Consider the following 19,562-nt stretch of genomic DNA (forward strand, 5'->3'; position numbering starts at 1 on the left):
ACCAGCACCCAGTTTACACCGGCCACATTCATCCTGACCGTGGAGATTGGTCTGTTTGGCCTAAAAGCCTATTTCCAAGCCCGAATCGATTCTTTCATTTGGAGAAATCCTAAGTGACGTCTAGAAAGGACTTGAGCACTATAAATACATGTTTTAGGAACCCTAAGTCGAAAGGGGGATGAATGCTTTTTATGTTTAAAAATTATTTTTAAGTTTTTAGAGTTGTTTTAGGTTTAGGGAGATAAATATCTATCTCATGAACCCTCTTTGTTTCTTTTTCGTATCGATTTCAATACACTGCTTTTGCTTTCTTTAAACATGTCTGAGTAGTTCTACTGTTAGGTTATAGAGATTTTTGATTGGGACTATATATGCTCACTGAGGATTCCATTAGCTATTTTAGCCGAATCCTAGAACTTTTTCTTCTAAACTTATTTTTAATGCATGAGAGTAACGTCATGAATCTGATTTAGGTTTGTAGTGTTGCGAAAGTTTTCATTAATCTGAACTTGTGGAGATCATTATTGAATTTTGAGCATAAAAGTAGAGTCTTGTATTGCATAGAGAATTGGCAACTTGGAATCTGAATCTCTTTGTGATTGTTTCTCTCTTCCATAGGAAATATGAACTCCCACTGCATCCAACCTCTTTCACTCATTTGATCTTTTTGCTTGAGGCAAGCAAATGACAAGTGTGGAGGAGTTGATATGTTCATAATTTGCATCATCTAGATAGCATTTTAGAGTCCAAATCATGTCTTATCTTGTGAATTTTAGGTCCATAAGTATTGTTTTAGACCTTAGGGGTTGCATTAGGTTCCAATGTGTCTTTGCATGGTTTGGAGTCTTTCTCAAGTGTTTTGGAGGTTATTTGGAGAAGAAGAGGTGTGATCAGGAGTTGAAACGGTGAAGAAAGGGATCAAAAATGGTGAAAATGGCTTAAGGGAATTTCTCGACAAAAGCATGTACCGGCTGGATCAGTTTTATCGGCTAAAAATGCTATCAGGTGAATTTCTCTCGGCCAAAGTCAGTATCAGGTGAAAACTTGATATGTCCATAATTTATATCAACTAGGCCGCATTTTATAGTCCAAATAATGTATTTTCTCATACATTTTAGGTCCTTACGCATTGATTTAGACCCTAGGTTGTGCATTAGGTCCCAATGTGTCTTTGCATGGTTTGGAGTCTTTATCAGGCGTTTTTGAGGTTGTTTGGAGTTCTAGAGGTGTGATCAGGAGTTGAAACGGTGAAGAAAAAGATTAAAAATGGTGAAAACGGTTGAAAGGGATTTCTCGGCAAAAGCATGTACTGGCTGGATCAGTTTATCGGATAAAAATGCTACCGGGTGATTTCTCTCAGCCAAAAATCAGTATCGGGTGAAAATGCTGTCGGGTGAAAAGCTTACTGCGGTATACGATTCTCGGATATTTTCCTTACCGCAGGAAGCATTTCTCAGCTAAAACTTGTTTGCACCTGCGCACTTTAAAGATTGCTAATCCGGGGAAGCTTCTGATCCGAATCAGTTAACGGGGTCTTCATCAAAGTTGGATACGATCGAGTCAAGATTACAGAACAGTTAGAATCAGGGCATTTGGACGAATGAGCAGAGAGATATCGCCACCGGGAGACACACTTGTCTCGCACGCATCCTATAGCCGATTCAATGAGGTTCAAAGATCACGTGAAACGATGACTTTACAGCTCGATTCAGATGTCGGGGCCTTCATCAACATTCAATTTCTTTGAGTGCTCTTTCCAGAACACTTGAGATCACCCGATTTGGAGCTGAAGCCTGAAAGATATCGTCGCCGGAGTCAATACGGGTTCCAGAGTTGTTTTTCTACCGTTTCGATGCGAAGCAAAAATGAGCAATCCGGGGAGCCTTCCACTTCCCAAGCTCCGATGGTTTCTTCACCAAAGTTTGAGCTGAATCAGAAATATTGATCGTGGAGTTTGTTTCAAGTCGTTTGGAGTCATGTGCTGAAAGTTATTTCAACCAGGAGACAAGCGGGTCGATACAGGCTTCAAGAGTTGTGATACATACTAAGTGTTTATACAGACCTCAGTGTCGTTCCCACGACATGGTCTAAGCCGAGGCCTATCCCTTGAAGTTTTTTGGTCCATACCTCGTCCTAACCCCTCGGTGTATCAAGACCGAGGCATGCATGCTGAAGAAATGGAGCTGAAAATGACTAAGTGTTGAAGCTAGACCTCGGCCTCAAGACCTCGGCATTGTATGTCGGACCTCTTCTCCCTTGACCCCTCGAGTACCAAGCCCCTCGGCATGGCTATGCCGAGGTCCCTTGTCACAAATACAGAATCAAGAACAAGCTGATCTAAAGAGTGCACGTGAAGATGAATCAAAGACTAGGGTTCATGCATGTTCTTGGTGAGTTCTTCATGAGTTCTTCATCTTGATCTTTGCTCACGTGCACTTCTCGAGGTCTACACCTCGGCATTGGACTCTCACATACCGAGGACCTGACCCATGCACCCAAGAAGACCGGTTCAGTACCCGGTTTGTTCCGGGCTGACCCGCATCACTTAGATTCACTATATATAGTTTTGAGGACTAAAACCCTGCTTATCTTATCTCTTATCCTGTTTTAGCTTTGAGAATGCCTCTTTTGTGAAAACTTGCTTCTTTAATCAAATATCTCATTTTTACGTAAAGATCTTGTTCTCTTTTATTTCTTTTCATCATCATCAAAGCTTCTAATCATGTCTAGCTTCACATCTTGCAAATGATTAAGTGAGCACTTCATGATTAGTGAGTAGTTCCATTATGAGGTTTTAGATAGGTAGATTAGGGTGCTCAATCACTAGATTAGCGAGTTTAGGTTAGATCTGCATCTTTCATTCTCTAATAAACAGATCGCTAAGCTGGATCCATGCACATCACATGCGGTCCAGATCTAAGACATGTTCTCGCACTAAAAGTGTTTGTAAAAATGTTTGACCCAGTTTGTTAGAGGTTTAAGAGTCTTTCATCATGATAATGATAGTTTTCTTCTCTTAAATGACTTCTTGAACTGATTCTTAATGCTTGCTGATTCATGCTTCTCAAAAGGGATTTTGGTATGAAAGAGGATTAGTATAGAAGTCTAATACCTTCATGAGAGGATTATCTTGTCTTTGATTTCATGTTAAATGAAGTTGTTTGATCATTTGGTTCATTAACTCGCTAGTCTAGTGTGGAAAGCACCCGAGTCCTTTATCCTGTCTAAAACCTCTATTTCATCATTTCATACATCAACCACATATCTGTCTTGCTTACTTGTTTTTTTATTTTGCATCTTGCCTTAGTTATAATCTCTTTTTCTTGCTTTATTTTGCACTTAGTCTAGAACAAAACCCATTTCTTGACTGCGCTTGACTTAAGATATAAGCATCTTAAACTAGTGCCTACCACAAGCTTGGATTCGATACCTTTGTACTTGATGTGTCGTGTGGTGAGGGTGTCAAGTTTTACCCTAAATGAAATCAATAGTCGCAAGTGCACAACTGATCGATTGTAGTACTTAGGGATCGAATCCACAGGGAAGGAGGATATTTTTCTGCAAAAGCCTTCGAAAGAAATATAAAGTAAGGAAGTCTAGAACCTGGCGATTTTTGTAAGGGTTTTGGTGGTGTCTTTGAAACGTAAAAACTAATCTTAACGAGAAAATACAGGAATTAAAATGACCTAATAACTAAACTTAATGAATAAAAACAAGAAAAACGACTAAGCCTAATTGCTTAAATGAAAATTGATTAAGAGAATGAAAATGATGAACTAAGGCTTGAAATAAAATCGATGTAAATCTATAGAACAGAAGGCGCTGGGTTTCAGGGAAGTTTTCTCCAGGGTATGAACGATTCAAAACATTGCTAAAGAGTAAATTTGATAAGATCTTAGCTAAAACTTTTCGAACTAGAGTCACAGACGTATGAATATGCCACTGTCGTGATCATAGACAAAAATCTCTCTCAACCCTGACCAGTAGGTTTCCACTCTGGCCCTGGAAGAGAAAAGATGCATTATGTTTAAGACTCTTCAGCATTCATAAATCGCCCATAGGTAGGTGTCCACTCCTATGTTTTTTTTGCTCTCCCAAACTAGATCTGACACCGGATGAACACTTTCGTGTCACCAAGCATCTGGATCAGATTGTAGTTCATGACGCTACTCTCATACAGTAAAAGTAAATTCAGAAGAAAAAGTTCTAAGATTCAGCTTCAGTAGCTCATGGAATCATCATTGAACATATATATCCCCATCGAAAATCCCTTTGACCCAACAATAAAACTACTCAAACATGATGAAACGAAATAAAAAACATAGTATGAAAAAGCAGAGTAATAATCGAAATTAAAAAAGAAAGAACAAGGGTTCAAGAGATAGATCTCTCTCTCCCTAAACCTAAAAACAAAAGCTTAAAGTAAATTTCTTCTAAAGTATATCATCTCTCCTAAAAATGACCTAAATGATAAGTATTTATAGTCTCCAATGCTCCTTGGTGTTTAGGGTTCCAAAATTGAGGCTGAGAAAATGATTTGGGCTTCAGAAATTGGCCTTCTAACTCGGAGATGGCTGGCCACAGTCGGGAAGTGCATGGCCGCGGGGAATGGATGCTTGGCCGCGGTCGGGTAGCTTCTGACCGTGGTGAAATGGCTGTTGGCCGCGGGTGGAAATGCTTGCCGGCTGGTTTACGAGACATCTTGCTCTTTGCGTAACTTTTGATTGAACCGTTCGATTGTCAAGCTGTAAAGTGTGCTGGAAAGCTGATAGTTCCATGTTTGAGATCTCTAAATTTGAGCAGGATCAGATGGTGAGAAGGCGTTCAATCGGGGGTGAACTTCTGATGGTTTGACTCTGAGCTGAAAATCTGGTCTTTGATCCATTTTGTTAAGTTTTTCCCTAAATTTCCTGAAAAAAGTCTTGGAACTACAAATACTAGAAAAACATAATAAAAGTACTTGAAAACAATAAAAAAACATAGAAAAATTAATTCAAAACGATCCATAAAAGTGGTCAAAATACGGTGTTATCATACTACAACTATAGGGGATTGATACCTCTTCAAGACCAAAAAGTCTTAGTTATTAATTGGTGTTGTTGCCAACTTGTGGATAGCATTAGTTTTTGCTTGTTCTTGAGATCAAGCCTTTACTTTCTTGTTATTACTGATCGTTTTCAAGTTCTGTCTTTGAGTGATAAGGTACATACGAACCCGGTCCCGAAGCTCAGAGCCACCTCAGCCTTACAACAACAACACTAATCTGCTTGGGAGAAGAGCTGGAGAGAGGGCTTTGCATCAGGAACGGTTGGGTATGGCTGATCAGGAGAGGATAGAACAACAGGCTCAAGAAGCTGAATACCAAGCTCATCTAAACCAAGCGCAGGCCGAGAGAAACGAGCAACAAGCCTATGTAAATCAAAACATGGCTCAGCGTAATGAGGGGCAGGCTCAGCAGAATCAACAGCAGGCCAACCGCAATGAGCAACCGGCACAGCAAGTTCCTCAGCCGCAGCCGCAAGCTCGAAGGCAACCTCCACCAGTTTTTGTTGGTGAAAACGACCACACTAATGCACATCAGTATAGAGCAGGGATCCAAGCCCCACCGGTCCAAAACAACAACTTCGAAGCTAAAAGTCTCCGTGCTCAATATGGTTTGCCCATGGAGGATCCTTTAGAGAACCTTGACCAGTTCGACCGTGTTTGTGATCTCACCAAGATAAATGGTGTATCAGAAGACAGCTTCAAACTCAGATTGTTTCCCTTTAGCTTAGGGGATAAAGCTCATCAATGGGAGAAGAATCTTCCAAGGGGAACAATTCAGACCTGGGAGCAATGCAAGCTTGCATTTCTCTCAAAGTTTTTCTCTACTTCCAGGACGGCTAAGCCGAGAAATCAAATCTCAAGTTTCACACAACACACCAATGAAAGCTTTGGTGAGGCTTGGGAAAGGTTTAGAAGCTACACTAACCAGTGTCCACACCATGGCTTCTCGGAGGCATCTCTTCTTACTACTCTATACCGAGGTGCCCTTCCAAAGATAAGGAACCAACTTCATACAGCATCAAAGAAGAACTTTCTTGGGAAGGAGATCAACGCAGCAATGGAGCTTGTGGAGAATCTTGCGATCTCAAATGATACATACGGTGAAGATTTCGACAGGGCTAATAGATCAGAAGGGTCTAGTAAAGAGTTGCATATGGAAAAAGACATCAGGGAGCTACAAAACAGGCTAGAAAAAGTGCTTGTGGCTACACAAAAGCCAATGCACTTTGTAGGAGAGTTTGATGAGCAAGGGCCGAGCTTTGACAATGTAAATGAGGATGGTCTCACACAAGAAGAGATCAACTATATTGGGAATCAACAAAGGTATCAGAGGTTCAACAACTATGGAACCAATCAGAACCTCTCATACCGCAACCCCAATGTAGCCAATCCTCAAGATCAGGTGTACCCTGCTCAGAAATATCAACAAAGCTATGGTCCTAAGCCTAAGTTTCAAAGTACTTTTCAGCCCAAGCAGTAGTTTAGTGGGCAACAACAGAGCTATGAACAGCAGCAGCAACCAGCTCAAGGCAGTAACTACAACAGCCAACCGCAGCAACATAAGTTTCCACCAGGGTTCAGTCCACAGCCGATGGGTCAGCAGCAGCAGCAGCAGCAGGCGCCGGTTCAGAATCAGATGGGACCAGATATGTGTGGGCTTCTACAGAAGTTGCCACAGGGTTAAAAAAGGGTCGAGAGTCAGTATGCGTCCATGCAACAAGATATCAGGGAGTTTAAACAGAATCAAGCTTCCACATCATCAAGAGGACCAGTTTTACCAGGCAAACCGGAACCAAATCCCAAAGAATATGTCAATGCCATCACTTTGAGAAGCGGCAAAGAGTTACAAACTCCTGAGCCTAAGCAAAAGCTCATTGAGGACAATAAGCAGATTGGTGGGGAGGCAACCTCAAGTGATGAGCAACAAGATGAAATTTTAGAGAAAGAACCGGTTAAAGACAAGGCTAAAGAGGTGGAAAAGGCACCTGAGCTTGAAAAGCCTTATGTTCCACCACCTCCTTATCGGCCTAAGATACATTTTCCAGGGCGATTCAAGAAACAAATTTTAGACAGGGCAAATGCAGTGTTTGAAAAGCACTTAGAGAATACTCAGATGACACTGCCGATCATAGACGCTTTTCTAGCTATACCTCAGCTTGTAAAGTTTCTAAAAGACGTGATACTTAACAAGACAAAGGAGCTTCAAGGGATGGTCATCTTGAGTCATCAGTGCAGCGCCATTATTCAGAGGAGAACAGTGCCAAGAAAGTTATCAGATCCCAGTAGCTTCACCTTACCATGTGCGATCGGTCCATTGAAGTTTTCAAGCTGTTTATGTGACTTGGGAGCTTCTGTGAGCTTAATGCCTTATTCAGTTGCTAAAAGGCTTGGGTTCAAGAGCTACAAACCAGCAAAAATCTCTCTTGTTCTTGCGGATCTATCAGTAAGGTTGCCAATTGGTTTACTTGAAGATTTGCCCTTGAGGATTGGTGAGATTGAGATCCCCACAGACTTTATAGTCTTAGAGATGGATAAAGAGCCGATTGATCCCATCATCTTTGGGAGACCCTTTTTAGCAACAGCAGGAGCCATCATAGACGTCAGAGGAGGCATGATCGAGCTGCACATCGGTTATGAGACCATGAAGTTCGATGTGAAGGAAATGATGAAGAAACAAACCATTAGAGGTCAGGTCTTTTACATCGAAACAATGGAGGAGCTAGCTGATGAGATCCTTGAGGAATTAAACGCAGAAGACCCTTTACAAGTGGTCTTGACAAGAGAACAAAGTGAGCACGGGTTCTTGAATGAAGAAAGCGAGGTCTACAAGCGATTCTTGGATCAGCCGAAAGAACTTGAAGCTGAGACAAGATTTTTGGAGCTTAAACAGAGTTGTCTTGAGGTTTTCGACATCAGAGGGTCCAATACAAGAGGGGAGACACCTCGGGGTTGCATGGCCGCGACATCAGAAGCCGAGGTAAGTGGTAAATCGCGAGAGAAGACCAATGCCGAGGGAGCTGTCAAAGAGAAATGCAGCTTTGATGCGGATTGGGATAAGACAAATGCACCTCCTGTTGAGCTCAAGCCTCTACCAACAGGGCTGAGGTGTGCTTTTCTAGGCTCAAACTCTTCATATCCCGTGATCATCAATGATAACCTATTAGTTCATGAAGAACATGCATTGCTTAGCGAGCCTAGAAAGTTCAGGAGAGCTATAGGTTATTCTTTGGCCTATATTAGAGGCATCTCTCCTGACATTTTTACCCACAGGATCCACCTGGAAGACCAATCTATGTCTTCTATTGAGCATCAAAGACGTCTTAACTCAAACCTTAAAGAGGTGGTTAAGAAGGAGATACTCAAGCTTCTTGAGGCAGGGACAATATACCCAATCTCTGACTCAAGATGGGTATCTCCTGTCCATGTGGTGCCCAAGAAAGGTGGTGTCACGATGGTAAAGAATGAGAGGGATAAGTTAATAGCCACAAGAACCATAACCAGTCATAGCATGTGTATTGATTACAGAAAGCTTAATTCAGCATCTAGAAAGGATCATTTCCCATTGCCGTTCATAGATCAGATGCTTGAGAGAATAGCTAACCATCCCTACTTCTGTTTTCTTGATGGGTACTCGCGTTTCTTTCAAATACCCATAGATCCCCGAGACCAAGAGAAAATTACCTTCACATGCCCCTACGGCACATATACATATAGACGCATGTCCTTTAGCCTATGTAATGCACCTGCGACCTTTCAAAGGTGCATGATGCACATTTTTTCTGACCTTATTGAAGAGAAGGTGGAGGTCTTTATGGACGATTTTTCTGTCTATGGCTCCTCCTTTTCGGATTGTCTTGCTAATTTGTCACAGGTCTTGAAAAGGTGTAAGGAGCACAGGCTGGTCTTGAACTGGGAGATGTGTCATTTCATGGTACAGGAGGGCATTGTGCTCGGTCATAAGGTCTCTGAGAAGGGTATAGAGGTCGACAAGGAAAAAGTAGAGGTCATGGTGAATTTGGAGCCTCCAAGCTCGGTTAAAGGGATAAGAAGCTTTTTGGGGCATGCCGGCTTCTATAGAGGGTTTATAAAGGACTTTTCTAAGATAGCTCGGCCACTAACAAAACTGCTTTGCAAGGAGATTGAGTTCTTGTTTGATGAGGAGTGCATGGATGCATTTCTAAAGATTAAAAAAGCCCTTGTTAGTGCACCCATAGTTCAGGCTCCCGATTGGTCTTTGACCTTTGAGGTGATGACAGATTCATCTGACTATGCCGTAGGAGCGGTCTTAGGCCAAAAGAAAGACAAGAAGCTGCATGTGATCTACTATGCAAGCCGCACCTTAGACTCAGCTCAAGAGAAATATGCAACAACTGAAAAGGAGATGCTGGCCATTGTATTTGCATTTGATAAGTTCAGGAGTTACCTTGTGGGTTCAAAGGTTGTTCTGTACACAGATCATGCGGCTTTAAGGTATCTGATGACCAAAAAGGATGCTAAGCCGAGGCTCTTAAGATGGGTTCTTTTGTTACAAGATTTTGACATGGAGGTGCAAGATAAGAAAGGCATTGAGAATGGAGTTGCCGACCATCTCTCACTTTTACGAGTAGACTCAAAGATACCTCTAGATGATGCTTTACCCAAAGAGCATCTAATGGTGATCAGATCTTACTTGGAGGTTGAAGAGGCCAATACAATCAGAGAGAGGAGCCTCCCATGGTTTGCTGATCTTGTTAACTATCTCTCATGCAGTTTAGAGCCACCTGAACTAGATTCTTATCAAAGGAAAAAGTTCTTTAAAGATGTGAGGAGATATCATTGGGATGAGCCGTATCTGTATGTGCTCAACAAAGACCATCTTTATAGAAGGTGCTTAGCTGAAGAAGAAGTACAGCCTGTGTTACAAGAGTGCCATGGTTCTGCTTATGGTGGGCACTTGTGAGCTTTCAAGACGGTCGCTAAAGTGTTACAATGCAGTTTTTGGTGGCCGACAATGTTCAGAGATGCCCAAGTAGTTGTCTCAAGCTGTGAATCGTGTCAAAGGCATGGTAATATCTCCAAGAGAAGTGAGATGCCTCAGAATCCGATCTTTGAAGTGGAGGTCTTCGACTGTTGGGGAATAGACTTCATGGGGCCGTTTATCTCTTCACATGGTAAACAATACATTTTGGTGGCCGTAGACTATGTCTCTAAATGGGTTGAGGCGATTGCAAGTCCCATAAACGACTCAAAAGTGGTGTGTAAGCTCTTCAAAAGCATGATATTCCCACTGTTTGGTGTGCTAAGGATAGTTATAAGCAATGGAGGCAGCCACTTTATTAACAAGATTCTTGAGGGCTTGTTAAAGAAGCACGGTGTCAAGCACAAGGTGGCTAGTCCTTACCACCCTCAAACCAGTGGCCAAGTTGAGGTTTCAAATAGAAAAATCAAGGCGATCCTAGAGAGGACTGTGAACAACTCAAGAAAAGACTGGAGCAAGAAACTTGATGATGCTCTTTGGACTTACAGAACCGCTTACAAGACCCTCATAGGAACCTCACCGTTTAACTTGTTGTATGGGAAGAGCTGTCACTTACCGGTTGAGTTGGAGTACAAAGCCTTGTGGGCAGTCAAGTTGCTGAACTTTGACATCAAGACCGCTCAAGAGAAGAGGGTTCTACAACTTCAGGAACTTGAGGAGATCCGGTTACACGTTTTTTGAGCTCTAAAATCTACAAAGAAAAGACCAAGGCGCTTCATGACAAGAAGATACATAAGAGAGAGTTCAAAGAAGGGGACCAAGTACTGTTGTTTAACTCAAGACTTAAGCTATTCCCTGGAAAGCTAAAGTTTAGGTGGTCTGGACCGTTTAGAGTTCTTGAAGTGAGACCATATGGAGCCGTTGTCTTAGAGAGAACGGCAAAAGGGTTATGCACTACCTGGTATCTGAAATGAGAGAGGGAGCTACCTCAGTTCCTCTTCTTGAACCCCAAAATGCCTAGAAGGTATGAAAAGTCAAACTTAGTGACGTTAAACAAAGTGCTCTTGGGAGACACCCCAAGCTTATCCTTGTATATATTTCCTTTTGATTTTTCTTTTTATGTTTATATGGAGTGTTTTGAAGGTGTGGTTAAGTGATTTCAGGTCTAAGCAGTGTTCTAAGTGTATGACTTGGAGGAACAGGTGCAAGAAGGCTTGTAGAAGACATGGCCTTGTGTCTAAGACAGGAGTTTTGTTGGCCTCGGTATCGACCCTCGCCACAATCATGCCATGGTCATCGTTTACCGTGTGAATATTTAAAAGACCCCGGCCAAACCCCTCATCTTAGTAACACCGGGGCTGTGTGAGAAGAAGAAGAAATGAGCAAAACGACTAAGTGTGGGGGAAGGGCCCCTGGTGTAGACACCTCGGTATAGACATACCGAGGCTCAAAGTCTGAAATAAAATGTCAAAACCTCGCTTAGAGGCCATGACCTGTTTACACCGAGGTCAAGCTGCTTAAACCCCCAAGCACCAAGTGTTCTACCCAGAAACAGGTCCCCTCAGCGTGATGCCCTCGTGGTGGAGCATGCTGAGGTGCCTGGTAACGAGTATAAGCAAAAATAGAACACTTGGGAATACTTAAGTCAAAGAAGAAGGTTTAGCGGTCAATGGAAATGGCTTGGGGGACAAGGAAATTTCTGTGTTAGCACGAGCTCTAAGCCCTCGGTCTGGAACACACCGAGGCCGCATGTGTCTAACCCAGAAAAATGAGAAAAGCATGTACGGCCCTCGTCTTATCCAAACCGCGGTCATTTGAAGGTTTTGCGCGGCAAAACGAGTTTAAACGCTTGGTCAAAGCATTTTTAGGCGCGGTCAATGGGTGGAGTCTGAGAGGAAGGGCGGGACCAATCCCACAACAGTCCAAACGCCAGCTGGAAAAGAGACTTCAGCCTATACCTGCCTCCATACCGAGCCAAAAGCAGTGTTTGCTCTTCTTCTCCCTTTCTCTACATTTACACGAGCATATCTCTCTCATTTCTAATTCATTTCACGCGATTTCAAGTGCTCTGAACTCATTGAAGTGTTGTCTATCCTGCATATGCATCTCATTGAGTTTGAATCCTGTGTTCCCAAAGGTATTTTGAACTGAAAGAACTCATCTTTTTCCATTATCGTTTGCGAGATGTTTTGTTTGTAAAATATGAAATCGATTCTTTTAGGTTGCTAAAACTTTGGGAACAATTTTAGAAATTCCATCAGGATAGACAACACATGAAAATCCGGTTCTTGCATTGAAAAACGCCTTGAGTTTTTAAAATTTATGAGAAATTATGCTTTAAATCGGCTTTAATGGTGAAATGGTTTCTCAGCTGAGTTGCTTGCTTTTCTCTGTGTCTAGCAACTGTTATGACTAGTTATTGATCACTCTGAGCCTGAGAATCCTTTGAGCTATTAGTTTTTGAGAAGGCTCTGTTCTTACTTATTCTCTTGAACTTGTGTTGGCGATATCTACTTGGTGCTTATTCTCTTTGAGGATTCTTTTGCAGATGACTGAGAGAACAGCAACCCTAGCTCAGAAGAAAGAAGTCCAGAAGAGGGTCAACAAAGCCTGGAGGAACAAGCAAGAAACCCTCTAAAAGCACCAAGAGAGCCGATGGCGAGCCGGCCATGAAGCGAGCAAGGAACGACGAGCTTGTGCTTGTAATGGTGCCTGAGCCGAAGAAGAAGGGAAAGCAGATAGTTTAGGCACCTAATGAAGAGAGATCTGAGGCCACGGTTGAAAGAGAAGCCGCACCTGAACCTGTTCCCGAGTGTGCTGAAGAGGCAAAGGAGCCAAAAGCTGGGTTTGAAGAAGATCACTTGCCAACTACTGGGGAATACGTACTTGGATCAGTTTAACAAGGCACGAGTAGCTCAATATCGGTTCTCTGATATTGAGCTGTTGAGCAAGTTAGAGATTCTCGATGATGTTAAGCTCATTTTTCAAAATATGGGTTTAGCATCATTCTTTTAGATGAGAGACGTTGCCTATAAAGGGATAACTCAGCAGTTCTTGGCCTCTTTAGACGTGTTCATTTACCCCCAAGAGAGATCCCAAGAGACTACATGGGAGAGGTTTCGGTCACATTGAGTTTGAGATGGATGGGGTCAGTTATAAAGTGAGCTTCAAGGAAATTGATGAGATCTTTGGCTTTGTGAGGAATGAGAGCTCTATGGAGAAGTTTGTGTACCCCAAAGAAGAGATTGCTGCTCTGTGGGACACCATTGCTTTTGGACCGTATGTTGGAGGCAAGAGCAAGACAAGCTGCTTAAGAAATCCGGCCATCAGATACGCCAACAGAATCTTAGCATGCATGTTCTTCTCGGCCTACAACCCCGGGGTCATTCATTTGAACGAGCTAGAGCTGTTGGGACTTGGTTTGAAGCCTCACACAATGAATAAGAAGGAGTTTGAGGGTCCAATCCATGTACCTTCTTTAGGCGCATTCTTTGCCATTCAAATGCTCACTTACCGGCATAATGTGTGGTGTGACCGAACAAAAAGAGGAATCAGGAGGCTTCAGAACGGTTGGGTGGTGACCAAGATCTTAGCAAGAGGCTTTGTGTTCCCTGATACCAAAGCCAAGCTGAGTCTCATTGATGAGAAGTACCTGAGCAAGAGTGGTTTCTTCGAAGGCAATGTAGGGAACCAATGGGCTTACAACTTCAAGCTGTTGCATAGAGATGACACACAGGTTCTCTTGCCCAACCGAGCCATCACAACGCTACAAGAGAGAGACGTAGTGTCTCATTCTTTGTGCTCAAAGATCAGCTGTACAATCCATCAAGAGACCCCCCATTGCGAAAGGGAATGAAAGAAGAGAAGGCCGAGTCAAGTAGGTCTCAGAACAAAGCCAGAGCTGATGGTTGTGAGAACGAGGAGCCTCGAGTATTTGAAAGACGAATGGCAGGCCGTTATCACTTTGACCCCAATGTTTGGGGTGAGCCTGAATATCACACAAGAAAGCTGTACTCAAGGGTCAATGGCCTTCAAAAAATGGTGCAAATGGCATGACAAGACGATTCATAAGCTTGTCGCTTGCGTGAGACATTTAAAAGTGGAGCACTGCATAAGAGAACGAGGGAAAGAGAGAGAGAAGAGGGGAAAAAATAAAAAGAAAAATAAAAAACGAAAAAAAATAAATATAAAATTTATTAAATAGTCATACAAGAAAAGTTAGTTTCTATTAATATTGCTGATGAATATTGCAACAAATAAATTCAAAAAAAAAGGTCATACAATAAATAGTCGTACAGTAAAAATTAGTTTCTACTAATATTGCTGATGAATCACTATGATTGCAACAAATAAATTCCAAAAAATGTTTAGATTGATAGAATTGTGAAAGTTTGTGTTTTAGGATCAAATTGAATTGTGAAAGCTTTTTAATTCATATAGTCATGATATGCTATATGCTATATAGACTTGCTATATGCTACATAAACTTGCTATGTTACATAAATTTCACAAAAATAAAATTGCATAATTTTCAATCTTAAGCCAAAATTTCATCGAGCAATTTACATTCTAAAAAGCACTTATCAAATTCAAAAGTTCCAAATTTAAAAAATGATTCAGATTTCTATGAGAGAATAGTGAATAGTGGTGATACATAAAACTAGTCAAATCAACTAAATTGAAACAGTTGATCAAAAAAATAATAAAAAAAAAACTGAAATTTAAAATCGAGATGCAACTCATATAAAAGAAATAGGTGGATGACATCGTCGGAAGATAGAAGGATAGTCAAAGAAAAAACAAAAAATTTGGTAGAAATAAAAATTTTCTTCATAACTTACATCGAAATTGTTGATAACAGTAGAAAAAAGTAGAGTATTGTGTGAAAAAACAAAGAGAAAAGAGAAAGAGAACAAGAACAAAAGAAAAAAAACTACGTAAAAGAATAAACAATATTAATATATATAATATAAAGAATATTAACTTCAAAATTTTTTTTGGTTATTCAACTAAATATAATTTGTTTGGTGGTTATATCACTGCAATTTCCCAAAAAAAAACCGGTTAAAGTGCATTGAATTTTTTACAACATATTTGGAGACAAGTTTCTCAACCAAATGGTGTCCTTAAAAACCCAACTCCTCTCGCTGATACATCCACACAGACAGAGACGTACTGTACTATATACTGAACGAAAAGAATCTATCTAGCTACAATCACCTCACAACATATATTTGTATATATATGAATTGTACACAAGAAACATAAGTAATCACACCTTACATAAGGCTAGAATACGAATTGTAACCTTGAACCGAGCCATACGGTTGGTGCGGGTTACCATTCGAGACAAATGGGTTGCCAAAGCGATTCATGTTCTGTTGTTGGTGCTGATAAGGTTGTACAGGTCCCATCATGATTCCAGAGTTCTGATGCTGAAACACATATGTTTGATGGTTTTGATTCGCCATTTGAACAGAATGAGGAGCTGCGACTCCATTAGATGCAAAGAAAGGATGTTGCATCATGGGACCGTTATGAACTGGATACTGTTCCCATGGATTGTGGCTTCTGTTTTGTTGTTGACTCGCTCTTATTGCATCCTCGTATAGGCTGTCAAGTGTGAGCTTGTCCAGTCCACCAGCCTTTTTCAGTCAAATGATACAGGACGAAAAAGTAATGTCAGAAAAGCACAACTTATCCGATTGATTATAAGAGAAAGAGAGAGAGAGGAGCTATTTACCAATTTGCTATTTGCAGCAACACCTTCATTTGAGCTTGGAGCAGTCACAAGTGCTAATTCCCAGCCAGTCGAGTTCCCATTTGTAATATCAATTGTAGAAGCTGGCGGCTCAACTGGAGAAAAAATTCATCAGACGGATTCAAGAAGACAAGATCAAAGCAACGAGATAAGCCACGCAAGATTAAAATAGTTACCGCTAACAGGGACAATAGCCAAAACTAATGCATTTTTCTCTTCAAGTTCAGAGACCACAGGAGCTGGATCATCCATAGACTAGTTGGAGAAAGTCGAAAAGTTAACAGGAGTTTCAAGAAAAAGATCAAAACTTTAGGTTGGGAAATCGTTAGCAAATGGACAAATACCAGAAGATCAGGTTGTTTTTCTACAGGCTTCTCTGCTTCGACTTTAACTGGTTCAGGTGATGCCGGTTTCTCTTCAACAACCTTTGGGGGCTTTTCGTACTCTATGGCCAAAATCTCTTTGGGAGCAGTAAGTTTCTCCACTGCCTGTCATTATCGTAAAGGTTAGTGTTAAAAGCAACTTGGGTCATAGTAAAGGAAATGACGATCGGTTTGTTCACAGACTAAAAACAGGAAGGTTCTAGTATTACGAAGACAGGCATTACAAGATACTTTCATACCAGCTCCTTATTGGCCCCTGTTGCTAATGGTGCTTCTTTCACATACTCTTCCATTGCTTGTAGAAAAGAAGTGGGAGGCTTCATACAACAGAATATATCGTAAAGACAAAGCTCACAAAAAACCAAACTAATTATTCAAACTTTGATGAAAAACCAACCTGCTCAATCTTAATAAACCTATCTCCACGTCCAACATAAACACTTTTGCAAACTTCAAAAAATTCAGAAAGCCTCCCTGCCTGAGAGACACCAATGGAACCAACTATAAAGTGGTTCTTATGCCAAACAAAGGTAAAAGACAAAACCACCACATACATTAGAGGTTTTCCATACCTGTTTTACCGCCCTTCTGTACATATCCAACGCCTTAAGAGCGTCGTTCCGTTGCATCTCAAAAAACTGTCAGTAAGGAAAAACAGTGTCAAATAAATCAGGAAAGACAAAACAAATCTATGCAGAAAAAGTGAAGCTTTTGCATACCTTATCAACCAAATTGTCTATCCCATCCGTGAGTGCTTGGTAGATTTTAGTGCTCTCAGTTAAAACCTGTGATGTGAGAAGTACATTGAAAATCATAAATGCTGTTAACCAAATTCAATCGAGAAGGAGCAATTAACACCAATTAATTTTGTAGAATACCATTGAGAGTGCCAATTGGATAATATGGTTTTGAACTGCTGCCCCTTCAGGCTGGAAAGATGCACCAAAAATCATTTTTAGTTGAAGAAGTGTGCAAGATAAACAAATCTCATAAATAATAGAAACTTATGTTAAACACATCATCTAACGCCCTCATTGCTAACAGAATCAACTCAAAACATATCTGAAGTAGTAGATTCTGAATTAGATTTATCACCTGACAATCAAGAACACGGAAAAGAAGTTCTTGCAGAGCTGGAAGTTGTTCTAGCAAATCAGGAGTGTCCAAATCTTTGGTTCTCTGTATTTAATGGCACGTGCTATTTACTTCTAAACTGAAAGAAAACTCTGAGAGCTCATAAAAATAAGGAGCTGATAAAGGAAACTTACTGGGGGTTCAATCTCAACATCGTACTTCAAAACACGGAAACACTCTAAACGTTCCTCTAGGAATAGAGCATAGAAACGGACCCAGGCAGAGTAATTCCATGCTGAAAATGACGGGTAAAAGAAAGATAAGAGAACCAAATGACGAGTTTCCTCTATACATAGGATTCAACGGAAATAAAAAACCACTTTAATACCATTTGGACTGGAATCATCTTTGAAATGAGACATATTAAGCATATGACTCCTGCTTCTGCTATAGTTAATAACTTCTTCATGAAACGTCTGGTCCACTTCCCTCAAGGCACGGTGAATAACAATAAGACTTTTCAGTGCAACCTTAAAGACAAAAAAAAGAATAATCAGCAGCAACTTATAAACATAAAAAACACGTCCTTATTTACAAAGCTCATAGTGATTTCACAAAAAGTAACAATGAAGCTGTTGCATATCTTACACATCTAACAAGCTAAGAATACGCAAATGCTGCTACAAAGGATTACTACATGTCAATTCCAGTTGTTTTCAGATCTCTACTAAGTACCAGCAAACCACATAAGCGATGAAAACAATACCGCCCAGTTATGTGTTTTCGACAATCTCCTCGCCAACGCATGGATGCAATAAGCAACATCTGCACGAGGTCTTGTTGCTGAAATAGCCATGAAAATAGCTGCATCGGGGGACACAAACAACTTGTTATACAACTTTGTTGTAGAGAAATCAATAAACCCAAAATAAAACACATTTAAAACCTACGACACTAACCATCTATGATACTACCCACCTCTGATGTATCTTTCTTTCGAAGGACGCTCCACATGATTAGTAGCCTTCACAATAGCAATATCCAATTCCTGAAAGAAGAAAAACAAAACCATCATCCATGCAATTGCTTAAGAAAGACACAAAAACTGATTTCACTAAAAAGAGAGTTTGTTATCTTTAACCTTATAATCACTATTGACTTTTGCTAAAGAAACCGTTGTGGTATCTTTTATAGCTCCAAGATACCTCCTTAAACTGCTCTGTGATCCTGACATTTCGTTTCTCCCTCAAAAGAAACCTGAAACAGCTTAAAACTTTTATAACGTTAGATGGCATCAAAAACCCCTAAAGATTGCAACTTTTTCTTAAAATCACAGAACCCACATGCAGACACATCAAATCTAACCCCAAAAGAAAAACAAATAAAAAGAGAAGAAAAACCCCTTTTTTATGTAATCGATTCCTTTATGCCATATATTCATAAATAATCAATAAGATTAAGAGCACTATGAAATACCAAATCAGTCCAAGAAATCTGGATTTTGACATGAAAGAAGAACGAATCCGAGATCCGTAAAGAGACAAAATCAAAGAAAAGAAGACAGACCTGATCAAGGTTTCTTGTCAAAAGAACGAAATCCCAAGAAGAAGGAAGAGAAAAAGGAAAATTCAATTCAACCGCCTACTTAATTACGATTGGAGAAAGATTAAAAGAATATTAAGATTAATCGAATCGAAGAGAGAGATAGAGAAGGAAGGAGATGAGAGGTACAGAGTCAGAGTCTTTCTTTGTTGTATGTACGACGAAAAGAGAACAAAAAAGTGTTAGCGAAAATGAGGTAAGAGCTAACGTGGTTTGGTTTGTCCGTCGGCGGCCAATATTCTATTTTCCTTATTTATGCTCGTTTTAAGTAAATGTTGTTATTATAAAAGTCCGTCCTTTACTTTTTAAGTTTGAAAATGGTCAATCTTGGCATAAATTCCACATTGCAATTATGTATTTTAATTAAGAGAAATTTACATTGAATGACATTTTATGACTTGTTATTTACAAGTTTTGACATTTTCATTTCTGATGGCATTTTTTTATACTTTCTATATGAAAAAGACATAATACACCCCAACCTTCTTTTCCAACTTAAAACCAACCAATTTTTGGTTTACCATCCTGGTTTCAATTTAAAATCATATCAGTGCTCTCATGCTTTTCGACAACTATTATTCAACGCAGACATTTGTTTAGTTATTCAATCCACTTGTTTAATTATTCAATCCACTTTCCCTTCTTCTTCTTAATTTATCTTTTCGTTTTCTTGATTTTCTTTCAATTTAGTTTTTACCGCCAACTTTTCTTTTTCTTTCCTTATCTATTAGTGTCACAC

At 40.4% G+C, this 19,562-nt stretch overlaps 1 protein-coding gene and 1 non-coding gene across 3 annotated transcripts; both read right to left on the reverse strand.

Moving 5' to 3' along the window:
- Positions 1-5,884: 5,884 nt before the first annotated feature.
- Positions 5,885-5,991, reverse strand: LOC112087407. Its single transcript, XR_002900089.1, has one exon. It is a non-coding gene; the product is annotated as a small nucleolar RNA R71 (small nucleolar RNA).
- A 9,197-nt stretch (positions 5,992-15,188) lies between these two features.
- LOC18020381 (putative clathrin assembly protein At5g35200) lies at positions 15,189-19,047 on the reverse strand. 2 transcript variants are annotated; one of them, XM_006402999.2, is made up of 16 exons: positions 18,788-19,047; positions 18,363-18,478; positions 18,200-18,269; positions 17,988-18,085; positions 17,610-17,751; positions 17,416-17,516; positions 17,243-17,326; positions 17,026-17,076; positions 16,867-16,932; positions 16,720-16,785; positions 16,545-16,625; positions 16,387-16,464; positions 16,109-16,252; positions 15,941-16,019; positions 15,747-15,859; positions 15,189-15,648 (listed from the first exon to the last, which is right to left on the reverse strand). In XM_006402999.2, exons 2-16 carry the CDS (start codon positions 18,453-18,455, stop codon positions 15,283-15,285), a joined length of 1,632 nt encoding a protein of 543 aa, XP_006403062.1. In that variant the 5' UTR covers positions 18,456-18,478; positions 18,788-19,047; the 3' UTR covers positions 15,189-15,282. The 2 variants fall into 2 exon arrangements, with proteins under 2 accessions (XP_006403062.1, XP_024013081.1); XM_024157313.1 differs by having other exon boundaries at positions 18,181-18,269; positions 18,788-19,038.
- Between the last annotated feature and the right edge of the window lie 515 nt (positions 19,048-19,562).

Source organism: Eutrema salsugineum, unplaced genomic scaffold (assembly GCF_000478725.1).
Source record: "Eutrema salsugineum unplaced genomic scaffold, Eutsalg1_0 scaffold_18, whole genome shotgun sequence".
Classification (NCBI taxonomy): Eukaryota; Viridiplantae; Streptophyta; class Magnoliopsida; order Brassicales; family Brassicaceae; genus Eutrema; species Eutrema salsugineum.

Excerpts from the sequence above, each read along its gene's own strand:
- LOC18020381 (XM_006402999.2), bottom strand. The coding sequence starts at position 18,455 with ATGTCAGGATCACAGAGCAGTTTAAGGAGGTATCTTGGAGCTATAAAA. Across the intron at positions 17,327-17,415 it reads ATGTTGAGATTGAACCCCCA|AGAACCAAAGATTTGGACAC; the intron begins GTAAGTTTCCTT and ends CATTAAATACAG. Across the intron at positions 16,933-17,025 it reads TCCAATTGGCACTCTCAATG|GTTTTAACTGAGAGCACTAA; the intron begins GTATTCTACAAA and ends CTCACATCACAG.